This window comes from Pleurodeles waltl, chromosome 4_1, assembly GCF_031143425.1.
Source record: "Pleurodeles waltl isolate 20211129_DDA chromosome 4_1, aPleWal1.hap1.20221129, whole genome shotgun sequence".
Taxonomy (NCBI): domain Eukaryota; kingdom Metazoa; phylum Chordata; class Amphibia; order Caudata; family Salamandridae; genus Pleurodeles; species Pleurodeles waltl.
In genome coordinates, this window is record NC_090442.1 from 181,896,571 (window position 1) to 181,922,576 (window position 26,006).

The 26,006-nt window shown below is 44.5% G+C and overlaps 1 protein-coding gene across 6 annotated transcripts in view; it reads right to left on the bottom strand.

Moving 5' to 3' along the window:
- Positions 1 to 26,006, bottom strand: part of HIPK2 (homeodomain interacting protein kinase 2) — a 329,092-nt gene that overhangs the window by 135,396 nt on the left and 167,690 nt on the right. For all 6 annotated transcript variants that reach the window (XM_069227995.1, XM_069227993.1, XM_069227994.1 and 3 more), the window contains exons 3-7: positions 17,319 to 17,442; positions 11,979 to 12,098; positions 11,208 to 11,294; positions 7,528 to 7,712; positions 5,225 to 5,387 (exon numbers count right to left, since the gene is read on the bottom strand). In XM_069227995.1, coding sequence (XP_069084096.1) covers positions 5,225 to 5,387; positions 7,528 to 7,712; positions 11,208 to 11,294; positions 11,979 to 12,098; positions 17,319 to 17,442 — 679 coding nt within the window. The remainder of the gene's footprint in view (positions 1 to 5,224; positions 5,388 to 7,527; positions 7,713 to 11,207; positions 11,295 to 11,978; positions 12,099 to 17,318; positions 17,443 to 26,006) is intronic.

Genomic DNA, 26,006 nt, shown 5'->3' on the forward strand with positions numbered 1-26,006 from the left:
TTTACCAGAATTGAAACCTGTTACTCTTTTGATTATATCTGGATATCTGCAGGCAGGCAATGTACAACCCCACTAAACTCTCTTACTAGGATGCAATCCTATAATCTGCAGATTATACACAGTGCTTTGCAGCAGAAACATTAGCCACTTTACCAGCTGTACTAGCACTGAAAAGGGATAGCGGCTAAACAACCATAGCTCTCCACAGAGGCCACCTTACCTCGCAGCGTTATCCTACCATCTGATGCAGTTAGCCAGCAGATACAGCAGTTAAGATCACTCAGTGTGCTAATGCTTCTCCTGCAGGAATATATGGTCAGTGTGAAGGTCGCAGGTTTAAATCTCAATGTCGCGAGCCATTAAATAAATACTGAGATTTGACTTATCGTCGTATCTGATTGGCAAAGTGAAAGCTGCCCCGTAAGATACTTTCTATCTTGTGAATGATACTGTTGTCTTTGGGGGGAGCGCGGAGTGGTGTAGAGGACCGCTGCATGCTTCCTTGGTGTCATTTCCTGAATTACCTTAAAAGGAGAGTAGCCTAACTAAACAAAAAGTTAGCATGCATGCAATGTGAAGGCAGGCATGGAGGTCTGCTGTCCTTGGCAGGTCTCCAACCATGCAGCTATTCCACTTATTGAAAAATGCCTAGTGCCTTATAAAAATCAATGGGTAGGAGGTTTGCAACCTCTTGCAAATGTGCATTTTGAGATGTGATTGATAAGTACATCAGTTGCGTGGCAACGTGAACCCAGGGCAGAACTCATTCAGTGTGCAAAAACACTCAATGGACTGAGACCTGAATGCCATACATCACGCCCTAAGTGATGTCCCAGAATCCTTGTGTAACACGACATAAGCCCTTCTATGTGAAATCCAGTAACCTTTGTGCAACTTGTATCTAACCTGCTGAAATATACCTGGGAAAACTGCGGGGGTGGGGGGCTGTTTATCGCAATTTATCAGGCTGACCATAATCAGGGTATGAGAAATGTTTCTAAATATCTAACAAGTGGGTGCGTTCCACATTTTTATGGGATCTCACACACAAAGACACAAATCTCCAAGGTGGGAAATCTTAATTCACTGACTTGTACAGTTTGTTCATCTCTCTGAATACAGTGAAACATAAGTTCTTCCCATTTCAGGTGTAAGTCAGCCCTAAGGCTGAAATGTGAAAACATTTTGTGGGAATCAGACCCATATTGCCGGCACCGCAGGGTTTGAAATCTCAGATAATTTGTTATCACCCTCAAACTGCACACGGATGAGGGTCTCCACTGCGCTCTCACTGGCTGCGTAAAGGAGAGAGCACCACATTGCGAAGCATGCGCATTTTTTCTATTAAGATACATTCAGGGTAAACTAAATCCAAAGAAGAAATAAGCAACTGGGACCATGGAATTGTCAATGTGTTCAGACACCACAGGAAAATAAAACATGAGCCGTTTGATTGGCATGGAAATCCAACATAACATGTCAGGGTGCCCTTGCGGTGGCTGTAGAAAGCGAGGAGGGTTTTGTCCAAATATTCATTATACGTGTGCTGATCGCTGCCAATGTGGCACAGACATTCAGGGACATCACAGATCTTCTCTCAAACTGTAAAAATGCACTATGCCCAGAACACTACCTTCCCTGTATTTATTTCTTAATATTTTCTTCTGCATTCATCCATATTTATTTTTCTCATTTACTGGTATTTAACCATACTTATATTTTGTGGCCAAGTAAAAATTAAGTTGCGGCTAGTATATTTCCATTTATTTAATTGATAAATATACACTCACACGTTGACATCAACAGAATTTTGTGGGTAAAATGTTTGTATTGGAGTTTTCAACACACATATCATCGCCAACATCTTGAGGCCGGTCACAACCAAAAGTAAACGAAAGTAAATGCTCTCTGTTTGTCGTCCGTCTGCTAAGCAGTCATATAAAATAAAATGCACCAATCACCTTAGAATATTCGGAACACTGTACTAGCATGTGTCCACGTCAACAGTCCTATACGTTCATTTGGAAATCGTCTTTTTAAAGTCTCCATTCTGTCAGTATGCACTCGAATGAAGATCACATTTCTGCATTTTCACATTTTTAAAACTAAAAACACTGTTTTCATTCTGAATCTACTGTAAAATCCGGTCAAAAGAGCCGAATTTGTGGGTATAGCAACAACACGTGCGATGTGGGTACACCCTCGCTGACACCGTGAAACAGAACTCAAGGAGGGAAAGTCCATCTGCCTTCACAACCAGCAGAAGGCTGGTAGTAACTCTGTCAGATCCTGTGCGGGGTGTGGTGGGTGAGGGGTAGAAGGTACAGGGCAGACAGGTGCTACTGAGCCGCCCTGGGGACCTGTCCTACTCCGCTCTACAAACTGGGTGAAGTACACACCTAAAATCTCAGGGCAGCGACTGCGAGCAAAGGCTTCTCAGGGAGGTGGTGTGGGGGGCAGAGACTCAGAAATCAAACAACACACACAATAGATCAGTGCCTACAATAGGCCACTTGTGAGTTCACTAAGCAGTTTCTACACTGGCAATTTGTAGGTGAGTTAAAAGGTTCCTTGAGTCAAAGAGTTCACACTGGCAAAAGATTATCTTCCTAATGGAAGAATCATCTTTGTGCATTCAAGAAGATCTCACAGTCTTTTGAGCTCAGGTCTCATTTCAGCTGCTCAGCAGTGATGCAGCTGTTGTGACACTGCATGGTGAGGACCACAGCACCAGCATCTCCTCCAGTGTCCAGCCGCAGGAGCAGCCTCCCTCAGGCTGCGGAGGGGATCAGCATGGCAGGCCTGTCCTGTGAGTGCTCGCCTTCGGGCCATGGGACAGGTCTTCAGCTTTCGTGGAGGCTCTCTGCGGTATACGTCACACACACGGCAGTGCCAGCACCAGCCCTTTGGCTAAACTGTAGGGGTGCTGGACGGCATACTGTTTTTCTGGCTTTGGCCTCCTCATGTAGTTTGCCACATGAGCCGTGTTCTTGGAGACTGAGTGATCCCCCATGATTCGGGTCAGCATAAGCTTCGCTCCCAATGGTACAACATTTCTTTTGGATGCCTCGCAGGCCGAGAACACAGCTGGGCTACGCTTTCTGGATAGGCTCCCTCCTGCAGGGCCCAGCACTCCCTTGCCTCTCTGAGCATACAGGGACGCTGCTAGGAGATAGGCAGGTTAACAGCTTCGCCATTAAGTCGTGCAGACTTCAGGTGAAGTCTTGTGATCCCTAACAGACTTGATGATACTAGTACTGATCTCACGGCAGCTCTTAGAGTAATCTGTGGAGCACTTCCTTCCATGGTAACGAACTTGTAACTGGAACAAAGTAGCTGGTTTAGGACACAAGTTTGCACTAATTTTTCAGAAATGGCATGACAATGGATTGTCTAAGGTCCTGGACCCTGTTTTTGGGGGTTCCATTCCAAATGTCTTTTTCAGGCTGTATTACAGACAGAACATTTGAGCAAAGTGATGGCTCTTACAGCAGATAGCGATTATACTGGCTGCAAGTAGCAGTATCCAAAACATGGGCACAATCAAGTGCAAAGTCACTACACCAGGCGGTCATCAACCTTGCTGAACTAGGAGTTGGGAACAGCCAAAAGGCAGGGCCTGCTAGAAACCCTTAACAACCAAATCAACTGACTCGTTCATTCTCCTCTACCACCCACCAAAATGGCAATACTCCTAAAATACCAATCGGCAATCCCTTGCTAAAAGGTCCTCATTGAATTTCTCTCACACCTGTGTCTTGTCTTCATCCTCCAGCCACTGGAATGGAGGAATCCCAGTTTTACATGCAGCCGTGTCTTTCAGGGCAGGTGTACAGGCTCCTGTCCCATGCAGGGGATGTTTCTATCGCAATCACCTGCATGGCTCAAAATGTGCAACACTGCATGTTAAGTGTACTACCTTATCTTATATAATCTCAAAATCAAAAGAAAAACACTCGTAAACTGTACTCTTACTCCTGGGGTTTACCGGGCGATTTTGCAAAGTGGCCCAATCGCTTAGATTCTGGATGAACATTGAAACATATAAGAAAGATTTTAAAAAAAAGATTTTTATTTTCTCACTTAATTCTAATGGAGTGGACAAAGTTTTAAAACGGAGAATGGTAACACCTTGTCATGTTTGCCTTTAAAAACAATGAGTAACTGCTCCTGTATGTAGGACTTTATTGAGGATCCTGCTTCAGGGAGTTGGGTTACCTGCCACTATGATTATGACCTAGCTCCTCTTCAATTCATTTTCACAAAATACCCATCCTTCCACCCTTTTCCTGTCCTGCCTTTTACTTCTACGCCTTACGCTGTCAATTTTGCATTTTTGTCAACTGCTAGCCATAGCGCCTTTGTGGATTAAACTCATGCCCAGCACTTGGCATAACCGAACTCAATGACAAAGTATATTTCCCACATTGATTCAGAATTTCCTTTTTCTCTCTTGTGTCTCAACTCTTATAGATATCTGGGGGTTGGAGCTGGTTGGTGAGCGTGTGAAGCCACACTTTCCCAAACCCATTCCTTCCCAAATTTACAGCCCTGCACATTTTGTTACCATATCCCTTCCCATCTCATCTTTGTATTCACCCACCTCATCTTCAAGTCCCTCTCCATATCAATTCCCATCCCTAACTCCCTATTTAATCTCAATCTCTGCATTCTCACACCTCCCGTTCTCTTGGGAGCTGGACATGTCCAGTTTGCAGTGGCCACTAGACCCACATCCTCTACTGCAGGAAGAAGAAACAATCAAGAAACAATTCAACTTTAAGGGTTCTTTTCCTATGTCACTTACCATGTGTAACTTTAAAGGTGTGCCTGGATGCCCTGCTCTAGCGCACTAATTCTATATATTTTTATCCACTTAATTTGCCTCTCATCTTCTGGCTCCTCCTCACCCTATATCCCATACTATTCTGGTAACTCCTCTTTACCCCTCCTCTCATTACCACAATATGAGTCCTTTCTGCCCAAATCCCAGGTCTCGACTATCTAGTCCTTTCTTGGTTGCGGATACTGTTTCTCCCCAACCCTCCTACTCCACTACAACTCATTCATCCTCCTTCCCAGGTGTTTGTCCTATAAAAGTCATGGAAAGTCGGCCTTCACCTACTTTTGGAGACTGCTCCTCTAAAGCCCTGTACCCCTTCTCCCACAATCAGACATTCATTTCTCTTCCCCAGGTCTCTGTTCTCTTATAATCCCACCTCACCTGGTTGTGGACACTGTTGAGTTGGTTGTTGAAGGTCATGGTTAGATTGGTGGACGTGCTTGGTGCCACATGGGTGATGAACGGCGTCTTGCTCTGGTTCACAGTGTCGTATAAATTGACCCTTCGCTTGCAGATCTCCATGTTCTGAAAGCAGGACTTGACACTGGCGAGAGAGAAACCGTGGATTAAGAGAGAGATTCAGAAGGTAGGAAGTGGGAAGAGAACTGAGATCGTAGAGAATCAGATAAGGAAAGTTTCATATGTAGACAATGTGAGGTGAGGTCACCATAAAGGTATCCCCAGAGGGTTTGCGCGCACACAGTTTCTATTAAGCTCTATTTCACAGAGCCAAATAAAAGAGGGTATTACAACCTGTCATGGATCTATTAGGCTAGAGTCCAAACAATGAATAATTAATAGCCATTGTCAATACAGTGCAGTAATTGTTGCATGCACTAAAAACAAAATGCCTGGCAAATGTTGTTCTGCACTAATATTCGTGACTGCTTATGGGGAGTCTAACAAGACAAAGCCTCCAAGAAACTTCTTACCTACTTTCCCTCTCAGGCCCTCTTTTTCCTGGGTGCATGGCCTCAGCATGCTGTCCTTTCCCACACCCCACCTGCCATTCTCACCTTCCAGGAGTGGTCTATCTCGTTTCAACCACTTTCATGGATCCTGCCATTTCCTAGCATTGTCTTCCTAAAAGAAGCTTCTTTGCACACTGCAAATAATAATAAGTGGTACAAAACACACTCCTTGTTACTGGCAGAAAATAACATTAATAGCGAAGGACTCCTATACTGTTGCAATTTATTAAATTGAATTCAGCTCGAAATATTTTCTGCATTGTTTTAATCAAAGTGCCTTCATTTCACTTCATTGCTGTAGAACCTTGGGAAAAATCCATGTGTCAAATAAAGATAAAGCTCCTAAGTAATACAAAAAAGACTACATTATTGCGGAATAACAAACGTTCAAGTCGCAACAAAGTGAAAAAGCATATTGCTCCCTCATAGTGGGCAAAACAGTACTGGGTTGCCTCCATCTTCAGGCACTGGGTTGGAAGGGGCAGACCCATTACACTGCTTTGGTTTCCCACACTGCCCCAGTGCTCTGCTCATTTCTGGCACTGTCCACTGTACAACATTCTAACACCCTCCAGTGATATATTCCTACTAAAGGAAATTGTTGTGAAAAAAAAAACTAAATAAAGACCTCGATAGCTTCTCTCTCTTCATTTACACCGTCCCTTTACCCCCTTGCACTGTCCCTTTTAGGCATTCCCTGTTCGGAAAAGTCCCCGAGTGCTTCCTAATTGAGACAATATCTACCCTGCCCAAAACCCTCCCAGACTGCCCATGTGCTCTGGGCCACCCCAACCACGGTCTGCCCTAGCCTCCTGTCCGCCGCACACTGCCTCCGCTCTCTGCCCCAGCAAAGGCAGCGAGCGGGACAGTGTATGTTGAAGAGTAAGGATCGTGGCCTACATTGACCCAGGCAAAGATGGAGACACTATGCAGCGCAACAAGGGAAGCCGTAGTAGATGTGAAGACTGGACCTATTACAGTTGCTCTGACATGCGTATGTTGAGTCCAACGCAAAATCCTGGAAAAAAAAGATTGGCTGTACTCTAGTATCCCACAGAGTTCAATAGATATCCTTGCTTGGTAAGATGGTGGCTAATAAATCTAGTTTACAATGGGAGCCCACTATTAGTACAGGACTCTGTGTTATAGGGTGACTGCGGCCCATGTGGTCTTAAATAAAGTTATACCCTTGTGGTGGGAACTCCATTGTAATAATTAAGGATACACTCCTGTCTCTAGCTAAATGAATGGATCAGCTGGTTCCTGCAGGTAAGGTGGCTCCTTCCAGCCTCAAAACACGCTTGCACTCGCTCTATGACCTGAGGTTCTCCATCTATCCTCAGAGATTCAAAACACTTATAGACAGAGTCCTAAGAAATGAGACATCCCTAGCACTCAAAGCGCTCTTTGTAGCCCCATCTGTTGCAATAATTCGTGAGGTTTGCTTGGTAAGTCACAAGCCCACTATATAGCCTTGTTTTTTCTCTTCTGCGGCATATAAAAGTGAAAAAGTTGATGAACGGTTTCTTCACGGTGGTTTCAGGAATTACTGTGGTAAAAGCTTAAAACCTGGAGCTTCTCCAGCCCTGAAGAAAGCCTTCCTCTCACCCTAGTGTTTGTATTTTTCCTGCCCCAAGAGCTAACCTCCGCGTTCCAGCAGCATCTTTCTTAGCATTCTCTGAAACCCAGATCTAAGACATAAAAAGAACCTACTGTGTGCTGTGTGGGAAGTCCAGCAGATGTGTCATGGTCACGAAGGGGCTATTCAGTGTTTCTATGGGGGTTATCCTCTTGTCAGCATCAATCGTTAACATCTTCTTTAACAGATCAATAAACTCCCGTCGGTCTGCCTTCTCAATCAACAAATCGCTTCCCTCCAAGTCTGTTGACATATTCACCTATGGATAGCAATGGGAGAAAGTTAAAGTTAACACACTTGAGTTCTAAGCTTTGTACCTGAGTATTTGTGTCCCAGCGTACTCTGCTGCGTAGTGTGATCTGGTCTACACTACGTCTCAGAGTTTAGGCTGCTACTGAACCCAGTTAAGAAAAATCAAGTTTACACTACTCTTCGAAGATAAAGTTACATTTTCACACCTGCACCTCTATCCAATCTGCTAACGGATTCTGCAACTCTACCCATCATACCGTACACTCCAAGGTGTCCACAAGGTGTACACTGGCTTATACATACAGTAATCCCAAAAGAACAGAAGCATCTGACTTGCAAATTTCGATTTACTCAAACATTTGCTTCAGTGGCCCTAAGCTCTGGAACGTCCTGCCACTAACTTTGAGAGCATGTCGCTCCCTCTCGGCCTTCCGTAAATTGCTAAAAACTTGCCTGTTCTAAATCCTCAGACAGAAAATTGATCTGACACATTACCATGATGAGGCTAGTGCTGGTAAAGCTTTGTTAGGTAGCCATGCGCTTCATAATTCGCCTATAATACTAATAACAGTGATGCACTCTTTTGTACAGCTCATTCCCACAACTGTTGACCTCTGGTGCAGTATTCCACAGCTACTCTTACTTACAGTGCACCTGCCCCAATTCCCTCCTAATCATTGTGTAAAGAACCGCCTCAAGTAACGTTCGACAGCCTAGGAGTTCCTGTCCTACTATAGTACTGTTCCTGTTTTGGAACAAAAATACCAAGATAAATTATGCCTATGGATAATAATCAAAAGTTGTATTTCCTTTTGCTGTACTGGCATTTGAATTAATGGTGATTTATTATTATAAAACAGAAAACAAGGTTGAAATTATCAAGTATTTATGATAAATAGTTTGACACTGACTGTACTCACAATGTATTACTGTTTGGATGAGTAAATGCGAGCGTGGCATTTAAAGAATATGCATTGGGACATGTTGGGTAACCCGGTTAATTAACACATCACAGCTACAGACAAAATACACCAGAGTAAAGAAATTAAGTTATATCACAAATCTACTCTAAACTATAAGGGGTGGGTCCAATGTGCTTGTTGGGAAGCATAGGTAAGATCTCTGAAGGTTGGGAAATGTAGTTGGGTTTTAAATAGCTGCACCTTATTGCCGGCAAGATGGCTGGCTGAATTAATCCTTGCTGCTGACGTGTTATGATCACAGGTTTGAATCCCAACAAGTATGACTCAGCCTTCCATCCTCTGGGGATTGATAAGCGGAATACTGTTACCCTGGCTAATAGTACTGCTCCTGTTATTTACAGAGCTTGGAAATGAGAGAAAAAAACAAGTTAGTCTGACGTGAAGTGAAGGCTCTAGTATGTCATTTTTGTAAAAATGTCACCTAACCCTTTACTGTACTGTTCAATTCAACTTACCCTAACTTTCATTACCAAAGCGGGCAACCTGCTTCTACTACTGCCTGGTGCAACCTCCCCTGAATCATCTTAATACTTGGTGCAACCTACCTCTTTTTTAATCACTGTAAAGTACAACTTAACTGAAGTCATGTTTCTGTAGAGTGAAACCTACTACAGCATGTTTGCATTGTGCCTGCTATCCCGGACTCCTCTTCCTTGACAGGGCAACCTACCCAAATTCAATTACTGTAGTTTAGTGGGTAACCTGTAAGAAACTGAATATTGTTTTGGGTGGGTGACCCATCTCAAGGAATAATCACAACCCTGTATCAGGGCAAACGCTTAAAGTCACTAAATTAACTTAATCTCAATCCCCTGGTAGCCATGGCAAAGATAGACAGACTTAACTTAGGGCAATGTGAATTGGTACACTTTTCTTGATTGGACAGCCAGGCCTACCATAGTGAAAAAGACCTTTCGGGTGCTAGTCACTGTAAGGACACGTTAACATTAAATTTCTACTTATAAATACCATGCACCCTGCTTTGTGGGATACAAGGCATACATAGGGGGAGCCTTGTGGGCTACAAGGCCTACGTAGGGGGACCTTTTTTAATATCTAAAAGGGAAGTTTTGACCTGTCAAAAGGGTTTGTCTGCAGGTTTGACACTGCAACAGTCAGTTTACACATGGTAGGCCTGAAGCCATGTTTGCATTGCCAAAGTATTGAATGCCACAATAGGTGCTGCAGTCCATTTGTGAAATTTAACTTCCAGGCCTTGGGCACATTTTATAACATATATTAGGGACTAACAGGCAAGTTATTTATGCCAATTTGATAATGTTAAAAGGAGGAGCACAGACACTTTAACTACTGTTAGCGGGGTAAAGTGCACAGAGTTCTAAATCCAACAACAATGTAGGGTTCAGCAAAAAAGCAGAAAATCCGGAGTGACCATGAAGAAAAGGAGGATTTTCTACATAACCTATTTCTTCTTAGGCAACTGTAGTGTGCAACCTAGTTCAACTCATATTGCAGTACAGTGAAAACTACTGTTGCTCGTTTTACTGTGCAGTTTAACCCACTCAGTCCATCGTACTGAACAGGGCAATCAATCCCAAGTCATTTTTATGAACAGCGACTGACCGCACGTATGACAGGCTTACTACAACCTGGGGTTGTATTGGTGCTAGTCTAAGTGCATCGTATAGCCAAATAAGACTGTCTCGATTTTATTTCTGAACACCATCGGGGAAGAAGGACACCTAACTTGTAATGGGAGGGAGGCTCAGATATGGGAAATTTTACAGCGAAGGAGTCTCTGTCTGTAGCGTTGAGTGGACTGGAGCATATTTGTGTTTTCTCAAGGCAAGAAGTAGTTGGAATTACCACATTTGAGCTCTCTGCAGTTGAAAGATATTTTTTTAAGCAAATCACAATGAAAAGCATTGAAATAGTAGAGGCAGGGTTTATTGCAGCACTAACTATCGTGTGGGAGAAAGGAGGTAAGTTTTCAAAACTCAAAGCAGCAGCAACCTATTACTGAACTTATCTGTGGAGTTACCGTGGCGTCAGCGTTAAAAATACCCGCCCCGATGTCTCATGCTCTCCGTAGCCTCGATGTGAAGCCCAACTGAGGGTAGTCAGCAGAGGCGTGCCTTTGTCCTCAAAAACGGTGGCCTATGTCTTTGGGCTGCCAAATTGTTAGTAGCCTTCGGTCATCCATGAGTAACTATGTAAATATATTTTCTCTAGATCTGATATTTATCCCTAATCATTACTGTAAAGAACTTTATGCTTTACAGTGCAAGCAACCACATCCACTGCACCTCCTCCAAGTTGTCACTGTGGTATTACCTGAACTCATTGTAGCTACCTCAGATAAATCAATGATCAATGCTGTACGTGCACCTAACTTCCCACCATGGAGTCCAACGTTTGCGCCTTTCCCTACTATTACGTTGAGTGTAGCTCAGCTTCTTGGTATGTGTGTTGTCTGCGGAGCACAACCTCCCTGCCTCCTTTAGCAGAACAGAGGCTCTCTTCCTCTGGGGAACTGATGGTCAATGAAAGATTCTTACCTGTGCCATGTCATCCAAACAATTGAAAATGTACTTCCTCGCCTCCTTCGACTTAATCCCGGTTTCTGTCTCATGATCGTCTGGTGTCTAAATAAGACATAAGAGAAAAGGCCGGTATCCCAGCTGTAAACACCACTTATGTTAACACACAGAAAGTACAGACAACACACACACAGACGTGTTTAATTTTCCGCACCACAGACCTAGAATGATGGGAGTATATTTAGCTGATGACTTTTACACTGTACTTAGAATTTCATCCACAATTGTAAGTTTATCAGTTAACCCTGAACTCTAAATCGGACTCTCAGCTTGGTCCTTGACTGTAGCTTTGCTATAAATGTCTCAATAATCTCAGTTAGAAAACTACTCAGAAAAGAGGGGGGACTGTTTCCTCTCATTCTTTTTCTGCTGCCCTGTTTCCTTCCTCTGTGGCCCCTAGACTTCGAAAAAGGTCTTATGGACAGAGGCTGGCCTCCAAGGGGTTGGAACGATCTGATCTCACCAGGTTAGTAGAGTAGGGCACTTCCGAGATGTGCACCAACGCGTTCAGCACAGATGCTATTCTTGGGTACCGGAGACATAAATTCCACGATTAAAGAAGTCAGACAGCAGTGGCAACAAAGGAAGGCTGATGTGACAGCTTATCTTCTAGGCTTCAAGATGCCTTCCTCCTGAAGCCTTCTCAAACACTGAGACCGGAGTGCTAACGATGCTCTACCTTGTGTGTGTCCTTGTTTGCGGGAATGTCAGCTTCACATGTACATTTACCTTTAGCCTCCATAGCGGGTACGGGGAGTCTGTGTCTCTGTTGAAAAACCTGGTGGTCTTCGTCCCAGCACTTAACAGGTACTCAGCTGGCAGCCCCTGCGTCTGCGAGATGTACCGGATCTGAAAGGCAAGGTGGGGGTAGGGTTAGGTTCCAGTATCAAGGCTGTCACTCTTGCAAGGTATGGATTCCTGCACTATTGAGTCAAGCTGCTGGGCAGTACCCTGCGGTGATGCAGTTTCATGCCAGTGTTACACACTGCCCTGCAGCACAGATGTCGTTCATTGTTACCTCTGCAATCGGTATCTGCTTAACTTTACCTATCCTTGTTACCTCAACCATTGATTTCTACTTACCTTTACCTATCTTTTCACCTTAATATGCCCTGATGCTCAAAGCTACCCTAACAAAAAACATGTGGTAACAGCCACTAATAGAGGCCTTGGGGTGACAGTAGTTGTTAGGCCTTCATCAGGTTTTTAGCATGGCAGATGGCTTGTTGTTCCTTTGTTCCAGTCCCCTGTCTACACAATCCCATCCTCCACCACTGCTGTGACTGCTGTACAGCAACCCCTTACAGCTGGATAATGAAGTAGACGATTCCTCTCAGGCAAAGTAATTCAGGGAACAACATTCCTATAGGAGTCACAAGGCAACATTCCTATAGGAGTCACAAGGGAAGTGTAAACTAGAAATCCAGCCAACTGAGGCTCAGGTGCGCTACCTCACTTGCGTAAGAGTCTTCAACAGAAGACCAGGTTTCAGTTCTGTCCCAAACCCACCATGGCAAGAAGAAGCCAGGCAGGAAGAAATGGAAAGAACTGGGATGAAATGTGTTTGCTCCAATCCTAGTGCAATACAGATCAGCTGTGCCAGCTCAGTCAGATTACAGATGTGTTTCACAAGATGCTTCAAAATCTCAGCAACCAAGCTGGCTTATAAACTTTGAAACCTGGGAAACCCACCTCAAAACGTAAGCACCTAAACAAAAAAATGTTGCTCATTTTTTAGAGTGGTGCATATGAGTTCTGTGGGAAACGGGAACACATGCATCAAAGGTCCTCATGAAAGTACTGCTGGAGCTTAACCATTAACAGCCATCCCATCTTGTGACCACATCTGGGGTCTAGAAAAGGAATAGGGATTCTGCATAGTTGTAGAACACAACCAAACTCAACCTTAGCAGCATTCAAATCAATACAGTACATTCCCAAGACTATAGCACTCTCTCTAGGTTTGTCCATAATGCTTTCTCACTGTGCCCCAGACTAATGCTCTTCAAGGGCGTCTGACCCTGGAATACCTACAGCTTTAATTTATTTTTGAGAGAGACCAGGATTCAGAACTTTAAGTTACTGGTACTCTTCACAAATGCATTGCCCACTTGTCCACCACCAACCTGCACGAACAGGCTGACCTTCTCTGGAAACAAAATACATTACTTGGCTACTTTGTATGTTAAGTACCAGTTTCCCCATGGTTCTCAGACCTCAGAGCAGTCTGGGGAACAACTCAACTGGGACTGATCTTTGTAAACTCCACTCGCCATAGTCTTTTCTCCAGTTTCAACTCCATATAACAGTAGTCTCTGATGAATTATACTCAGCCAGGTCATGCTCAGATTCTCGCCCGATTAAGGTCACTTATCTGTGTGCTTAAAAAGTGTAATACTTAAAAAAATGTTTAACTGAAATATAATGTATAAAGGATATAAAGGTCTGGGAGCTATAGAGAGGTTCCGCAAGTCACCCAGGAAGATCCAAAACTAGTACTATTTGGCTGGAGCAGCTAAAGGAGAGGATTGACAACCTAATTCAAATCTGAGCAAACCTACAGAAAATTATGTTAAGAAAACACTGAAACAATTGTGAACTTCTGAGCACTCTCGAGTGGTAAGGGAATTACAACCATCCAGCACACCCCAATCTCAACATGGAATAATCCAAGGTCACCCTAAGAAAAAATATTGTTAGTGGCAGTTATTATGTATCTTAATGGCTGACAGTTTCTCCATTAACTTCATCGTACAGATTGTACACCGTGTTCCACATTTCTAATTAAGTCCTTGGCTAGAATATAAGGAAATCGGTCACAATACCTAGAGATACCCTCAGTTTTGGTAGGTTGCTGGGGTGGTGTGAGCGCATTGGGAAGAGAAAGAGAAGTGATGTTAAATTGTCTCACTGCCATTTCTGAGTCCCAGTGATGTCTGCCACTGAACGGGGGTAGCGGGGCGGGGAATTAAAAAAAGGAAGAAAAAAAAAACACTTACCTCTTTCCTACGGAGACGGGTTAGCCTCCTCCATCCTCTTCCCGGAAGTACACAGGCTTCCAGATTCCCCTCCAATCACAACGCTGCTGTCACCAGCATGGCAGCAGTGCCGTGATTGGTGTGAGCGCCCTGCTTTGACGCTCACTGAGGGAGTGGCACCCTGTGCACTTTCTCCTTACCACTGTTCAATACAGCCGGGTGGGGAAATGCAAAGTTCGCATGCCCGAACACGGCCGGCCAAACACACATGCACACTTATGGTGCACCAACCACTCCTCCCTCCAGCCCCCTCCAAACCTGCCCTGCCCTAACCTAGCTCACGGAAAAATAAAATGATAATAATACCTTGTTATTATCATTTTATTTTTACTTCCCCTGCTGCTGGAAGCAGGGGGCGATGCTCCTCTGCCTTAGCGGAGGAGCCGCCCTTGCTGAGTCTCCTTTTTAAATTTATCACACAAAGTCGTAGTGCTGTGTCTTCCTTGGTGAGTTGAAACTTTCTGCAATGCGGGTTTGGCTTGGAATACTGTCTTGATATTTGTATGAGCTATAAGGAAGCCCTGCTAAGTTACATGACACATCAAAGAGTAGTCTGGGCCAGCACTTCTTTTAGAAACACCTTCTGAGAGCTCGACACGTTTACTTTCATAGTCGTCACTACTGTGCAGGCATTTGCTAAAAAAATACTAATTCTTGGTGCATTTCACAGAGAGGGAGGGCTTGTCATAAGGTCAAAGCACCTTGGTGACAACAGACCAGAAATTGCTACTGGTCATAAAAACATAGTTTTGCAGCTTAAAATCATAGCCTGGGGTTAGTGATAATGTATAAAAAAAATTGTAAATTTATGTAAATTTTGTGCTTCTGCACTGTGAGATGTGTATCTAATACTGCTATGCTGTAAGTGGAACAACGTTCCAACATAGTTGTTATTGAACACTAACATAGTTTGCTGTGATTGTGTAACGTAGTCATGCTGCTTTTTAAAGTAGTGGAAAATGCCAAAAGCAGGGAAAAGGCAAGTTGATGGGCAGCACAAAAACGCAAGATGAGATGGTAAAATAGATGGGCATTTTTGATGCTCAGCAGGTGGGTTGGCAGAGTGACTGGCACCACAGCTGGGCAGACAATGGCGCATGAGTAAGATGGAAGTGAGTGGAGGACAGACAGGTTGGAGTGCAAAGATAGTAAGGGCATGCAACCAAGAGTGGATGGGCAGTGGGTGTGGGCAGAGAAGCCATAGTGGCTGGTCAAGAAGGTGGGCTAAGATGGCTGTGACAGGGCGGGCGTGATCTCAAGAAGGGCTGACGACCATGGCAGGATTTCAGGGTTGATTGAGAGGGTAGATGGGCAATAGATGGACAGGGAAGGGTGGCTGGTGGGCCAGAATGGGCAAGGAACTTGCACATGGCAGAAGAGCAATGAGTATGTACACTGTGAAAACAAAGGGCTCATGGACCAGCAGGGAGCATTGCTATAAAGGACATATAATAGATGCTTGGTCAGTAAATTGAGTTTCAGTGAGACCTGAAATAGCAGAAATGGAGTATGAAGGAGTATACTGAAAACAAGTTCAGAGGTTAGACACAGGACTGGTGATAGGATGCAGGTTAGTCTTCAGTGGGTGTTGTGTTTACTGTTTTTTTTTTTTAATTGAGCAACAATCTGAGTCAGACCTGAAACTCCTGAAATAGAATACGAGTATTGGGATGTGAAACGTTGATGATGCACAAATGCAGCATTGGGGTCTTCAGGCAGTGGAGATTTGAGGGATTTGGGTGGCTAAAGGTCTAAGTAAGCATATCCTGGCTCCTGAGCCAGCGCCTTTGGCACCTGAACTAAGACTGCAGCCCTCCTATTCCAGGCTTAAAATGTGCTAAAAAGACAATTATTTATGTAACTCCATACTCTGGCGACATAACATGCAAAAGGATGTGCACTGCCTTGAGACTCCTGGGTATAGTGCGCTGCACAACTGTTTTGTGAGGAGGAAATCAATCATACTGGTTCTGCAGTGGTTATTAAACTTTCGACTTCTGCGGACCCCAGGGAATCACAACTGGAAGCCAAGGATCCCAAACTACTTCTACAATTTGTATTGCAAACAAATACACAAACAAGATCATAATATATGAACTAAGCACATCTACTTTAATCTTCGAATGCAAGTTAGAATACGGGAAAGTCTACACGCCTGCATAAGACCCAGGTCGTATTCCCAAATCAATAGGTCATCAAGTGAAATCAGAGATCTCAACAGGAACAGAAGCATAGAAGTGGCAAAGGAATTGACAGTGAACTTTGACAGACATTGGGCAGCAATCGTGCATGCTATGTACAAAGTTGAAAACCATGCGCACTCTTTCTGCCAAAAAGTGATAAAACAATGACTGCATAAAAACTAGAAGACCAGGTGCTACGTATACCAAAGAAATGGCTGCCTACTGGGAGGTGGCACTGTGCCGTGGAATTATTTCACCACTGCTGAAAAGTGCAAGCATGTCCCTTTTCCAATACAAGAAGTGTAGGTGTTTGGAGTCTGTCAGTGTCTGACAGTGTAAGGTGGATGGGAGAACTTGGAAGGGCCTTTTGGGCAGTCTACCTGTGCATACATGCATTGATCAATGTGTGCTTAGTACATTGTTCTCTACGTGTGAGATGCGTATGATATTCTAGAGGGTTATAAGCAAATCAAACTTGTTTTCCAGCAGAAGCTGATTGTTAGCTCGTTTCATGAACTAGTAAACAAACAGATTGTTTTTGTTTTCAATAATACATATGTGAAACACACTGGAGAGGCAAAACAGCAGACTTCAAGTAAAGTATTATTGTTAATTGATGAAACTATTAAGCTTGTTAGCTCTAACTGCTTATGGATACTGAGAGAAAAAAATAATTGGAGGTGGTATGTGTCCACAGACCCACCATGAACCACAGGTTAGGAACCACTGATCTAGATGACAGTCATTTTTTAGCATGTTTGGAATTTATCCAGGAGCACTTTTTCTCCGTTCCTCTGTATTGCTGGAATTGGTGCCCCCATCTTGTGACGCAGGATGCAGTCACTTACCTGGTCGTACTCAGAAGCTCCGGGATACAGGGGCCATCCTAAAAAAAGCTCAGCGATGACGCAGCCCAGTGACCACATGTCGATAGCTTCACAGAACGGCAAGCCCAGGATGATCTCGGGAGCCCTGCAGGAAACAGGAGAGGAGAAGTTATTGGCTGAGGCGGTTGGTGTGCAACAGCAGCTGAGGAACGGTTGACGTTCACTTCCATCCTCCGGGAGGTGACAGAAGATGAGAGGTTATGAGCTGAGGAGGTTGGTGTACGACAGCAGCCAAGGAGTGGTTGATGTTCAGAAGAGAGGTCAACGCAGCTTCTCAGCAGCGGGAAGGACAGGGGACCCCGCGGGGTGTTACGCACAGACTACACATCCTTCTATAGACATCGATGGAAACATCCAGACGACCAGAGGGCCTAAGGGTCACTGCAGTGATGTGACAGACCAGTATATAAACACAGTTACCACATCAAAACAAGGTGCTATTATTAATAAATTTGTTTCACAAAAACATTTGCCATATGAAGAGCATCCATTGTACTAAATAAATAGCTGTCAGATGTACTACATATACATAACATGTACTACATACACACATATATATATATATATATATACATAAAACCCTTCCCACCAAGTATTCCCACATCAATATTTTACAATGTATTCAGTTTCTGACCAACATAACATACTCTCTGTGGTTAAAATGTATTTGGTGAACTTCATTGGTGATTTATTGATGATTCAACAGTGCTCATCTGACATGCCATTAATTCCCCAGATCCAGGTTTAATATTAAGTTAATTTAATGGGTCTAATCAAGTCAGTAAATAAACCCTGCTCCTGGCTCCAGACGATGGATGGACCCTCCATTTTTAGCATGAGGTGTAGTTACCTCAGCTTGTCTGTCACCATGGAAAACATAATCTGACATTCTCTGATAAGATTCCATGGGGCTGAGTTGTGAGCACTGCATAGAACAGGAAACAATAATAATTAATAGTGCCTGTGTAGGTGGGCAATTTCGGGGAATTTCACAATCCACCTAAAGTATACACTTTTCAGAGTTTGACCCATCCACGCATAGTTAATCAGGCCTCCAGAAATCTAATCGCCCATTCCCTTGCCCATTCTAGCGAGTTGACAAAAAACAGGTGTTCTGTTCACACAGAAAGTGAGAGAGCATTACAATGCCTTTAAATCTTTTTATCTTGTCACATTTGCCCTGTGTTCAGAGAAAGAGGTCCGTTCAGAGAAAGAGGTCAGGCATCAGTTTACTTCTCTAACTGCAGAGTTCCTGGATTTTGTAGTGAACTATCTGACCTGCTGTACAAAGGTGTGAAATTAAAGTCTGCAGGGTGTCAGATGTTTCCTAACACACAACATTTAAACACCCAACAAGTCAACTGTACAAACATTTCAAAATATGTTTCAGTAGTTGTGAGAGCCCATTTTCTGTACATCTGTGGGATGAAAAACATATTTTATTAGGATGAAAACAAATCATAACATTTTACTTGGTGATGTGCAAATGATCAATGTTTTCCGAAACCCAATATTCACAGATTGTTTTTAATATACTATATAGTTTTATCAGTAAAGCTGCAGGTTTGTGGGAAACGTTTTGGCCATTTCAAAGAGACATTTACTGTCCGTAAATTACAGTGTGCTACCACATCATGCTTTAGTAATGTATTTATTAATAGTGAGTGTTTAAATATGAGCTTAGAAACACCTCTGTCCCTGCCCTAATGGCAATGCTATTAGTAAACTAAGAGGCACGTCAGGGATCATCTGTAACCTATATGTGGGCTAGATTCTTAATATACACGGAGCAAATGTTGGGTCTATTTAATCAAACAAAATAGTTTTCTTGTACAGCAGAACCCACATATTTGAAGGTGCACTTATACGTGAGAATTAAGAAAAATGCACCTCTGTAAAATAAATTTTTGGCCTACGATAACATAATTTGAGACCAGTTTACGGATCATGTACATTTCAGCTTGGTCATGTAGATTATTCAAGTTACTCAACCTGCAGGTCTAGTAACATTTTAAAGATTTTTTAAGGCCTGGTTAAATCTGCTACCTCACTGGCCCTGACATCCTGTTCACAAAGACTACACATTAGCACCACCCTCGGCTAACTTCTGTATTCACCTTTCCGAGGGAAACTTCAAGACCCTGTAAGTCCCCCGGGGTATTGTGTAAGTCTGAAAGTCCCCACGCAGACTTCCAGGATCAGGGAACAGGGAAGCATACACGCCAACATTTCATAACAGGAAAGCAGGAGATTTTAAAATAAAATCAAAGGAATGCATTTTCCCCATTCACTTAAATTAAAGTCATTTTGGGCTTTAAAAATCATCAAGTCTCCCACCTGAGTCGGATCTGTTGGCATCTATGGGGAAGGACTTTGGCTAGCTGACCACAGCAGCACAGGGCACATTACTGCTCATTTCTTGGCTGAGTTCTTGCAAGACATCCCCAGGTATGGCCATAGTGTGGCTGGCAAACTTGAACCAAATCACTGAGAAACTGCAGGCTGGAGGCCTTCGCAACTTCGAATGGTCCCTAGTCTCATATCCAGAGACACACGAGAAATACTCGCAGTCTAAGAGCCGCAAGAAACATAAATATACTGCAGCTGATTCATAAAGGCATTTTTGAGTACATAAAGTAGTACTCACGCAGTACTCTTTTATATACTCTTGCATGCTGTGATGAATTGCCCAAAACCATCTAAAATTGGAATAACATGGGAATATTCAGGGAATATTTATATACAACGCCTATAAATAGAAAGAACTGTGCCCTCTTTGCACTGTTACTAATGGGGAGTTGGACTGATTCACAAAAGCTTGTGTGAGCATTTAAGAAAGTACTCAGAGCCACTGAACAGTCAAAATGTTCTGCAAATGCACTGATTCCCTCTTACATAGTCGGTCAATTCTTAACTGAAGTAACCCTTATTACAGCTCCCTCTCTTTTACACACACTGCCTCTGTCTCTGCTAATGTCACTAAAATACTGCACTACGAATGCAACACCAACTCTGCCATTGTACCTCAATCCTGACCTGTGGTATCCAGCAAATAATGTGATGAAAATTAAAGGCACCTCGGCAAATACACCAAAGTCCTAAACTACAGCACCCTCGGTCCATTGAACTGCTATTAATGTACCTCCACTGTGAGCTACAGCACCCACTGCACCGAGAATTCAACATACCTCTGCCAAAGTGCCTTATCCTGAACTAAAGCACCCATTGATGCTGAACTGAGATCCAACATACCTCTGCCAATGTACCTCATCCTGAACTAAAAACCCACTGATGCTGAACTGAGATCCAACATACCCCTGCCAATGTGCCTCATTCCTGTATTAAAACACCCACTGATGCTGAACTGAGATCCAACATACCCCTGCCAGTGTGCCTCATCCTGTACTAAAGCACCCACTGATGCTGAACTGAGATCCAACACACCCCTGCCAAAATGCCTCATTCCTGTACTAAAACACCCACTGATGCTGAACTGGGAACCAACATACCCCTGCCAATGTGCCTCATTCCTGTATTAAAACACCCACTGATGCTGAACTGAGATCCAACATACCCCTGCCAATGTGCCTCATCCTGTACTAAAGCACCCACTGATGCTGAACTGAGATCCAACACACCCCTGCCAAAATGCCTCATTCCTGTACTAAAACACCCACTGATGCTGAACTGGGAACCAACATACCTCTGCCAATGTGCCTCATTCCTGTACTAAAACACCCACTGATGCTGAACTGAGATCCAACATACCTCTGCCAATGTGCCTCATTCCTGTACTAAAACACCCACTGATGCTGAACTGAGATACAACATACCCCTGCCAAAATGCCTTATCCTGAACTAAAACACCCACTGATGCTGAACTGGGAACCAACATACCTCTGCCAACATGCCTTATCCTGAACTAAAACACCCACTGATGCTGAACTGGGAACCAACATACCTCTGCCAAAATGCCTTATCCTGAACTAAAGCACCCACTGATGCTGAACTGAGATCCAACATACCTCTGCCAATGTGCCTCATCCTGTACTAAAACACCCACTGATGCTGAACTGAGATCCAACATACCTCTGCCAATGTGCCTCATCCTGTACTAAAAGACCCACTGATGCTGAACTGAGATCCAACATACCTCTGCCAATGTGCCTCATCCTGTACTAAAACACCCACTGATGCTGAACTGAGATCCAACATACCTCTGCCAATGTGCCTCATTCCTGTACTAAAACACCCACTGATGCTGAACTGAGATACAACATGCCAATGCGCTTCATCCTGTATTAAAAAACACACACTGATGCCGAACTGAAAACCAACATGCCTCTGCCAATGTGCCTCATCCTGTACTAAAACACCCACTGATGCTGAACTGAGATCTAACACACCTCTGCCAATGTGCCTCATCCTGTACTAAAACACCCACTGGTGCTGAACTGAGATCTAACACACCTCTGCCAATGTGCCTCATCCTGTACTAAAACACCCAGTGATGCTGAAATGTGATCCAACATACCTCTGCCAATGTGCCTCGTTCTGTATTAAAGCACCCACTGATACTGAACTGAGACCTTACACAGCTCTGCCAATGTGCCTCATCCAGCAATAAAACACCCACTAATGCTGAACTGAGATCCAACATACCTCTGCCAATATGCCTCGTCCTCTACTAAAACACCTACTGATACTGAACTGAGACCTAACACAGCTCAGCCAATGTGCCTCACCCATGTACTAAACACCCACTGTTGCTGAACTGAGATGCAACATACCTCTGACCATGCGCCTCGTTCTGTACTAAAACACCCGTTGACTCTGAACTGTGATCCAACATACCTCTGCCAATGTGCCTCATCCTGTACTAAAACACCCACTGATGCTGAAATTAGATCTAACATACCTCCGCCAATGTGCCTCGTTCTGTACTAAAACACCCACTGATGTTGAACAGAGAACTATCACAGCTCTGCCAATGTCCCTCAAACTTAAACCACAGCACCCACTGCTACTGAATTGAGAATCCAACATGTTGTCAATGCACTTCTGTGCGGCAACGCACCAAACCCATGACATTACTAGGAAAGCCTAACACAATGTGGTCCACAACGAACTAAAGCCACATAACTTCATCAATGTACCTCTATCTATGGGATCCCTTGTGCAACCTCCCTACCTGCCCCTCTCCGGAAATGCATGTCCTGAGTGCCAGCCAAGCTCACTCAATGCTCCCCAGTTTTGAGCTGCAGCACATGCTGCCATTCTATGAGTTATGCCAACCTACTTCTCTCAGTGCATGCCAATTACTGTTTGCAGAACCTTGTACTGCGTGTAGTAACTGGACTTCACACAGAACTAAGTGACCAGAACTCCTGTAGTGCTCCTGCCTTTTAACTCTGCATCTCTAGGGTCCTTAATTTGTGGTGGTGTTTGCCTGTGCTCACCACTCGCACTTATTTTTAGACACAGTACTTAACTTTGACAGTATACCACATGGTAGCGTTATTTGACTTATTTGAGATCCGTTTTTATAGCTCCACATACTTTAAAAACATAATGAAAGTAGAGTGTCTATTCCATCCTTACAGCTTGAACTGGCTTGAGATGGATCAAATGCCATGCTTGTATGAGTGCGATAGTGATCAGGTCAAAACTATTGGAAATCCTAACTGACCTTGGAGTCGAGGTTGACCTGGTGCAGTTTTTAAGGGGCCTTCATTATGATACGCCAGCACCTGTGAGGTTTGGTGCATCTGGTGAACGGACGGGGAGCTTCAAGCTTGAGAGGCAGGTACGGCAGGGTTGTGTTTTGGTCCCTATTTTGTTCCTTATTTACATTAATGTTCTTAGCGCAGCCCTTCTTGAACCAGTTTTGGATGCTCAGCTCGTTGGCAGGAAAAGGGTCCCCGCATTGCTATACGCAGACGATGTGGTTCTTTTATCCCGAAGTCCAAACAACCTTCAAACGCTGTTCCAATAATTTGTATCTTCTTTGGGGATCCTGGAGCTGGTCACAAATCAAGCTAAGACCTTTGTTATGATTATATCCATTCTCAATTCACAAAGTTAGTTAGGCTAGCACTTTTTACCAATCCCTCATCAATATGCAAAGCAGATATACTTTGGGTAAAATATGCATTTAAGGAAAGGTTGACAGCTCTTAGAGAGGAAACAGAACTAAAACAGAAAAGGTCCAACAAAGACTATGTGGAGATTCAAACTTCCCCATCTTTGGAACCATATCTAGAGTGGATTGATAGTTCCTGGGACATGTTATTGCTTTCCAGGTTCAAGTTAGGCTTTATAAGGTGGCATCTTGGTTTTCCTCTTGGCTAATTTAAGCCCTCCAAAGTCCTGATAAGCCCCTGTGATGAGTCTTTACTGCAAAGTTTGTTGCATCTTGTTCCTATCTGTAAGGTTTATAATGACCTAACTAGGGGGTTCTTAATCCCGATTTTACACAACCTGGAGACTAGCCCTAGTGTATCTGAAACAGCTTCATTCCCCTTCTAACTATGCCAGTATGCTCCATCCTCTAATGTGCAATTACCAGAAGAAATTCTCTAATGTTTTAATTGAAAGATTAACCTTTCGTCCGATAGTTACAAGTTTTATACTGAATTTTAAATTGCATTTTTGTTAAAATGTTTTGCACTTTACGTGGTTTAACTGGTCATGCAATGTAATAGTCTGCCAGTTTTTAACTGTGCCTTTTAATTTTATGTATGTTTTTGTAACTATGAGGACTGTTTTGTTGTTTACTTTAGCTATTTTGAATGTGTGCTTTTATGGTCACCTTTGTGTCCGAAATAAAGCTTATGATTGATTGCTTGAGTGTGATATTATGTAGGCAGTGGCTGGTGAGCGGGCTGTGGCGGTGGCTGGTGAGCGGGCTGTGGCTGGTGAGCGGGCGGTGGCTGGTGAGCGGGCTGTAGTGGCGGCTGGTGAGCGGGCTGTGGCGGTGGCTGGTGAGCGGGCGGTGGCTGGTGAGCGGGCGGTGGTGGTGGCTGGTGAGCGGGTTGTGGTGGCGGCTGGTGAGCGGGCTGTGGTGGCGGCTGGGGAGCGGGCTGTGGTGGCGGCTGGGGAGCGGGCTGTGGTGGCGGCTGGTGAGCGGGCTGTGGCGGTGGCTGGTGAGCGGGCTGTGGCGGTGGCTGGTGAGTGGGCTGTGGCTGGTGAGTGGGCTGTGGTGGTGGCTGGTGAGCGGGCTGTGGTGGCAGCTGGTGAGCGGGCTGTGGCGGTGGCTGGTGAGCAGGCTGTGGTGGCGGCTGGTGTGCGGGCTGTGGCGGTGGCTGGTGAGCGGGCGGTGGCAGTGGCTGGTGAGCGGGCTGTGGTGGTGGCTGGTGAGCGGGCTGTGGTGGTGGCTGGTGAGCGGGCTGTGGTAGCCTCCAGAGGAAGACACCGGGCGGCAGCTCTTCCAGTAAGCACTGCATCTCTGGGCTCGGCAGGTAATGTGCGGATGAGAGGGAGGACGTGGGATAGTGGATGCCTGCATGCTCCAGTGCCCCTACAAGGCTCCTTGCAGAGATGTGGGTACACCACTGCTGCTGTACCCCAAAACCGGCTCACAGGGCAAACAGCAGAGCTATCCCCCACTTGACACAGTTATTGTTATGCACTCTCATGTGACTTGCCTTACTGCAGTTCCTGTCCTAAGCCCTGTTAACCCCAGGCCCTGCAGCACATGCTCACCCTGACCTAAGACAGGTTCACATTGCCACCATGGAAAGGGTGTTACCTGTGTGAGGAGCACACGGTACCGGGGAGAGTGTGCTAAAGCCATGGGTCCTAACAAAGGCAGGAGCATCCCGATGGGGGCTGCCATGCCTCGACCCACCCTCTGCTCCCCAGAACCTACAGGCCCGTCAGCCGTGCCTCCTTATTGTACCATCCAGGTGACCGTTCGTATGGAGAGACTTCACCTATCCAAGCACTAGAGGTGGGCCGGACAACAAACGAGTAGGAGCCGAGCCATGGTCTGTTTTGGCTTTCAGATCCCTTGCAGGAGCCGAGCCATAAACCTTCTGCCATGTAAATGAAGCAACGTCATGTACGAATATGATGACATCTCTTCAAAAACCAAAACTGCGTATTGCTTTAACATGGAGAGGTGCTGTTCTGGCTTCACATTGTGCAATTCAGCCTCTAAATGGGTATCTCTTCCTCCTGACTCCTATTTTATTTATATCAGAGGATAATAATTTGCCTTAAATTCTTAGTGCAGGAGGTTCGAGCAAATCGCATACAAGATCAGCTTGTTTGAGGCTCGAAACCCCAAAAGGATCCCGAGCCAGGGCCAGGTGTCTGCCTCGAGCCCTCAGTATATGGAACATTTGTTACAGAGGCAGGCGTCTGAAGTAAATCTACATCAGGAGAATTTTCCACAATATCCATTTCAGTTGATTACATTTTTCAGAGCCTGCTGCATGGACAGTCTACTCAGCTGTAGGAAGACAACGGGTTAAACATCCCACCCCTCTGAACTTCAGACATTTACAAAAACAATTTGAAGAAAGGAGGACTTGTCACTCTGACCTTAATCTCATTACTATGGAAATCTCGGTGCTCGCAGCCATCTGCCTCTCAGCCCGTCTGGGGGCTTCAAGGGGGCGCAGACTAATGAGCTTCCGATTAGGC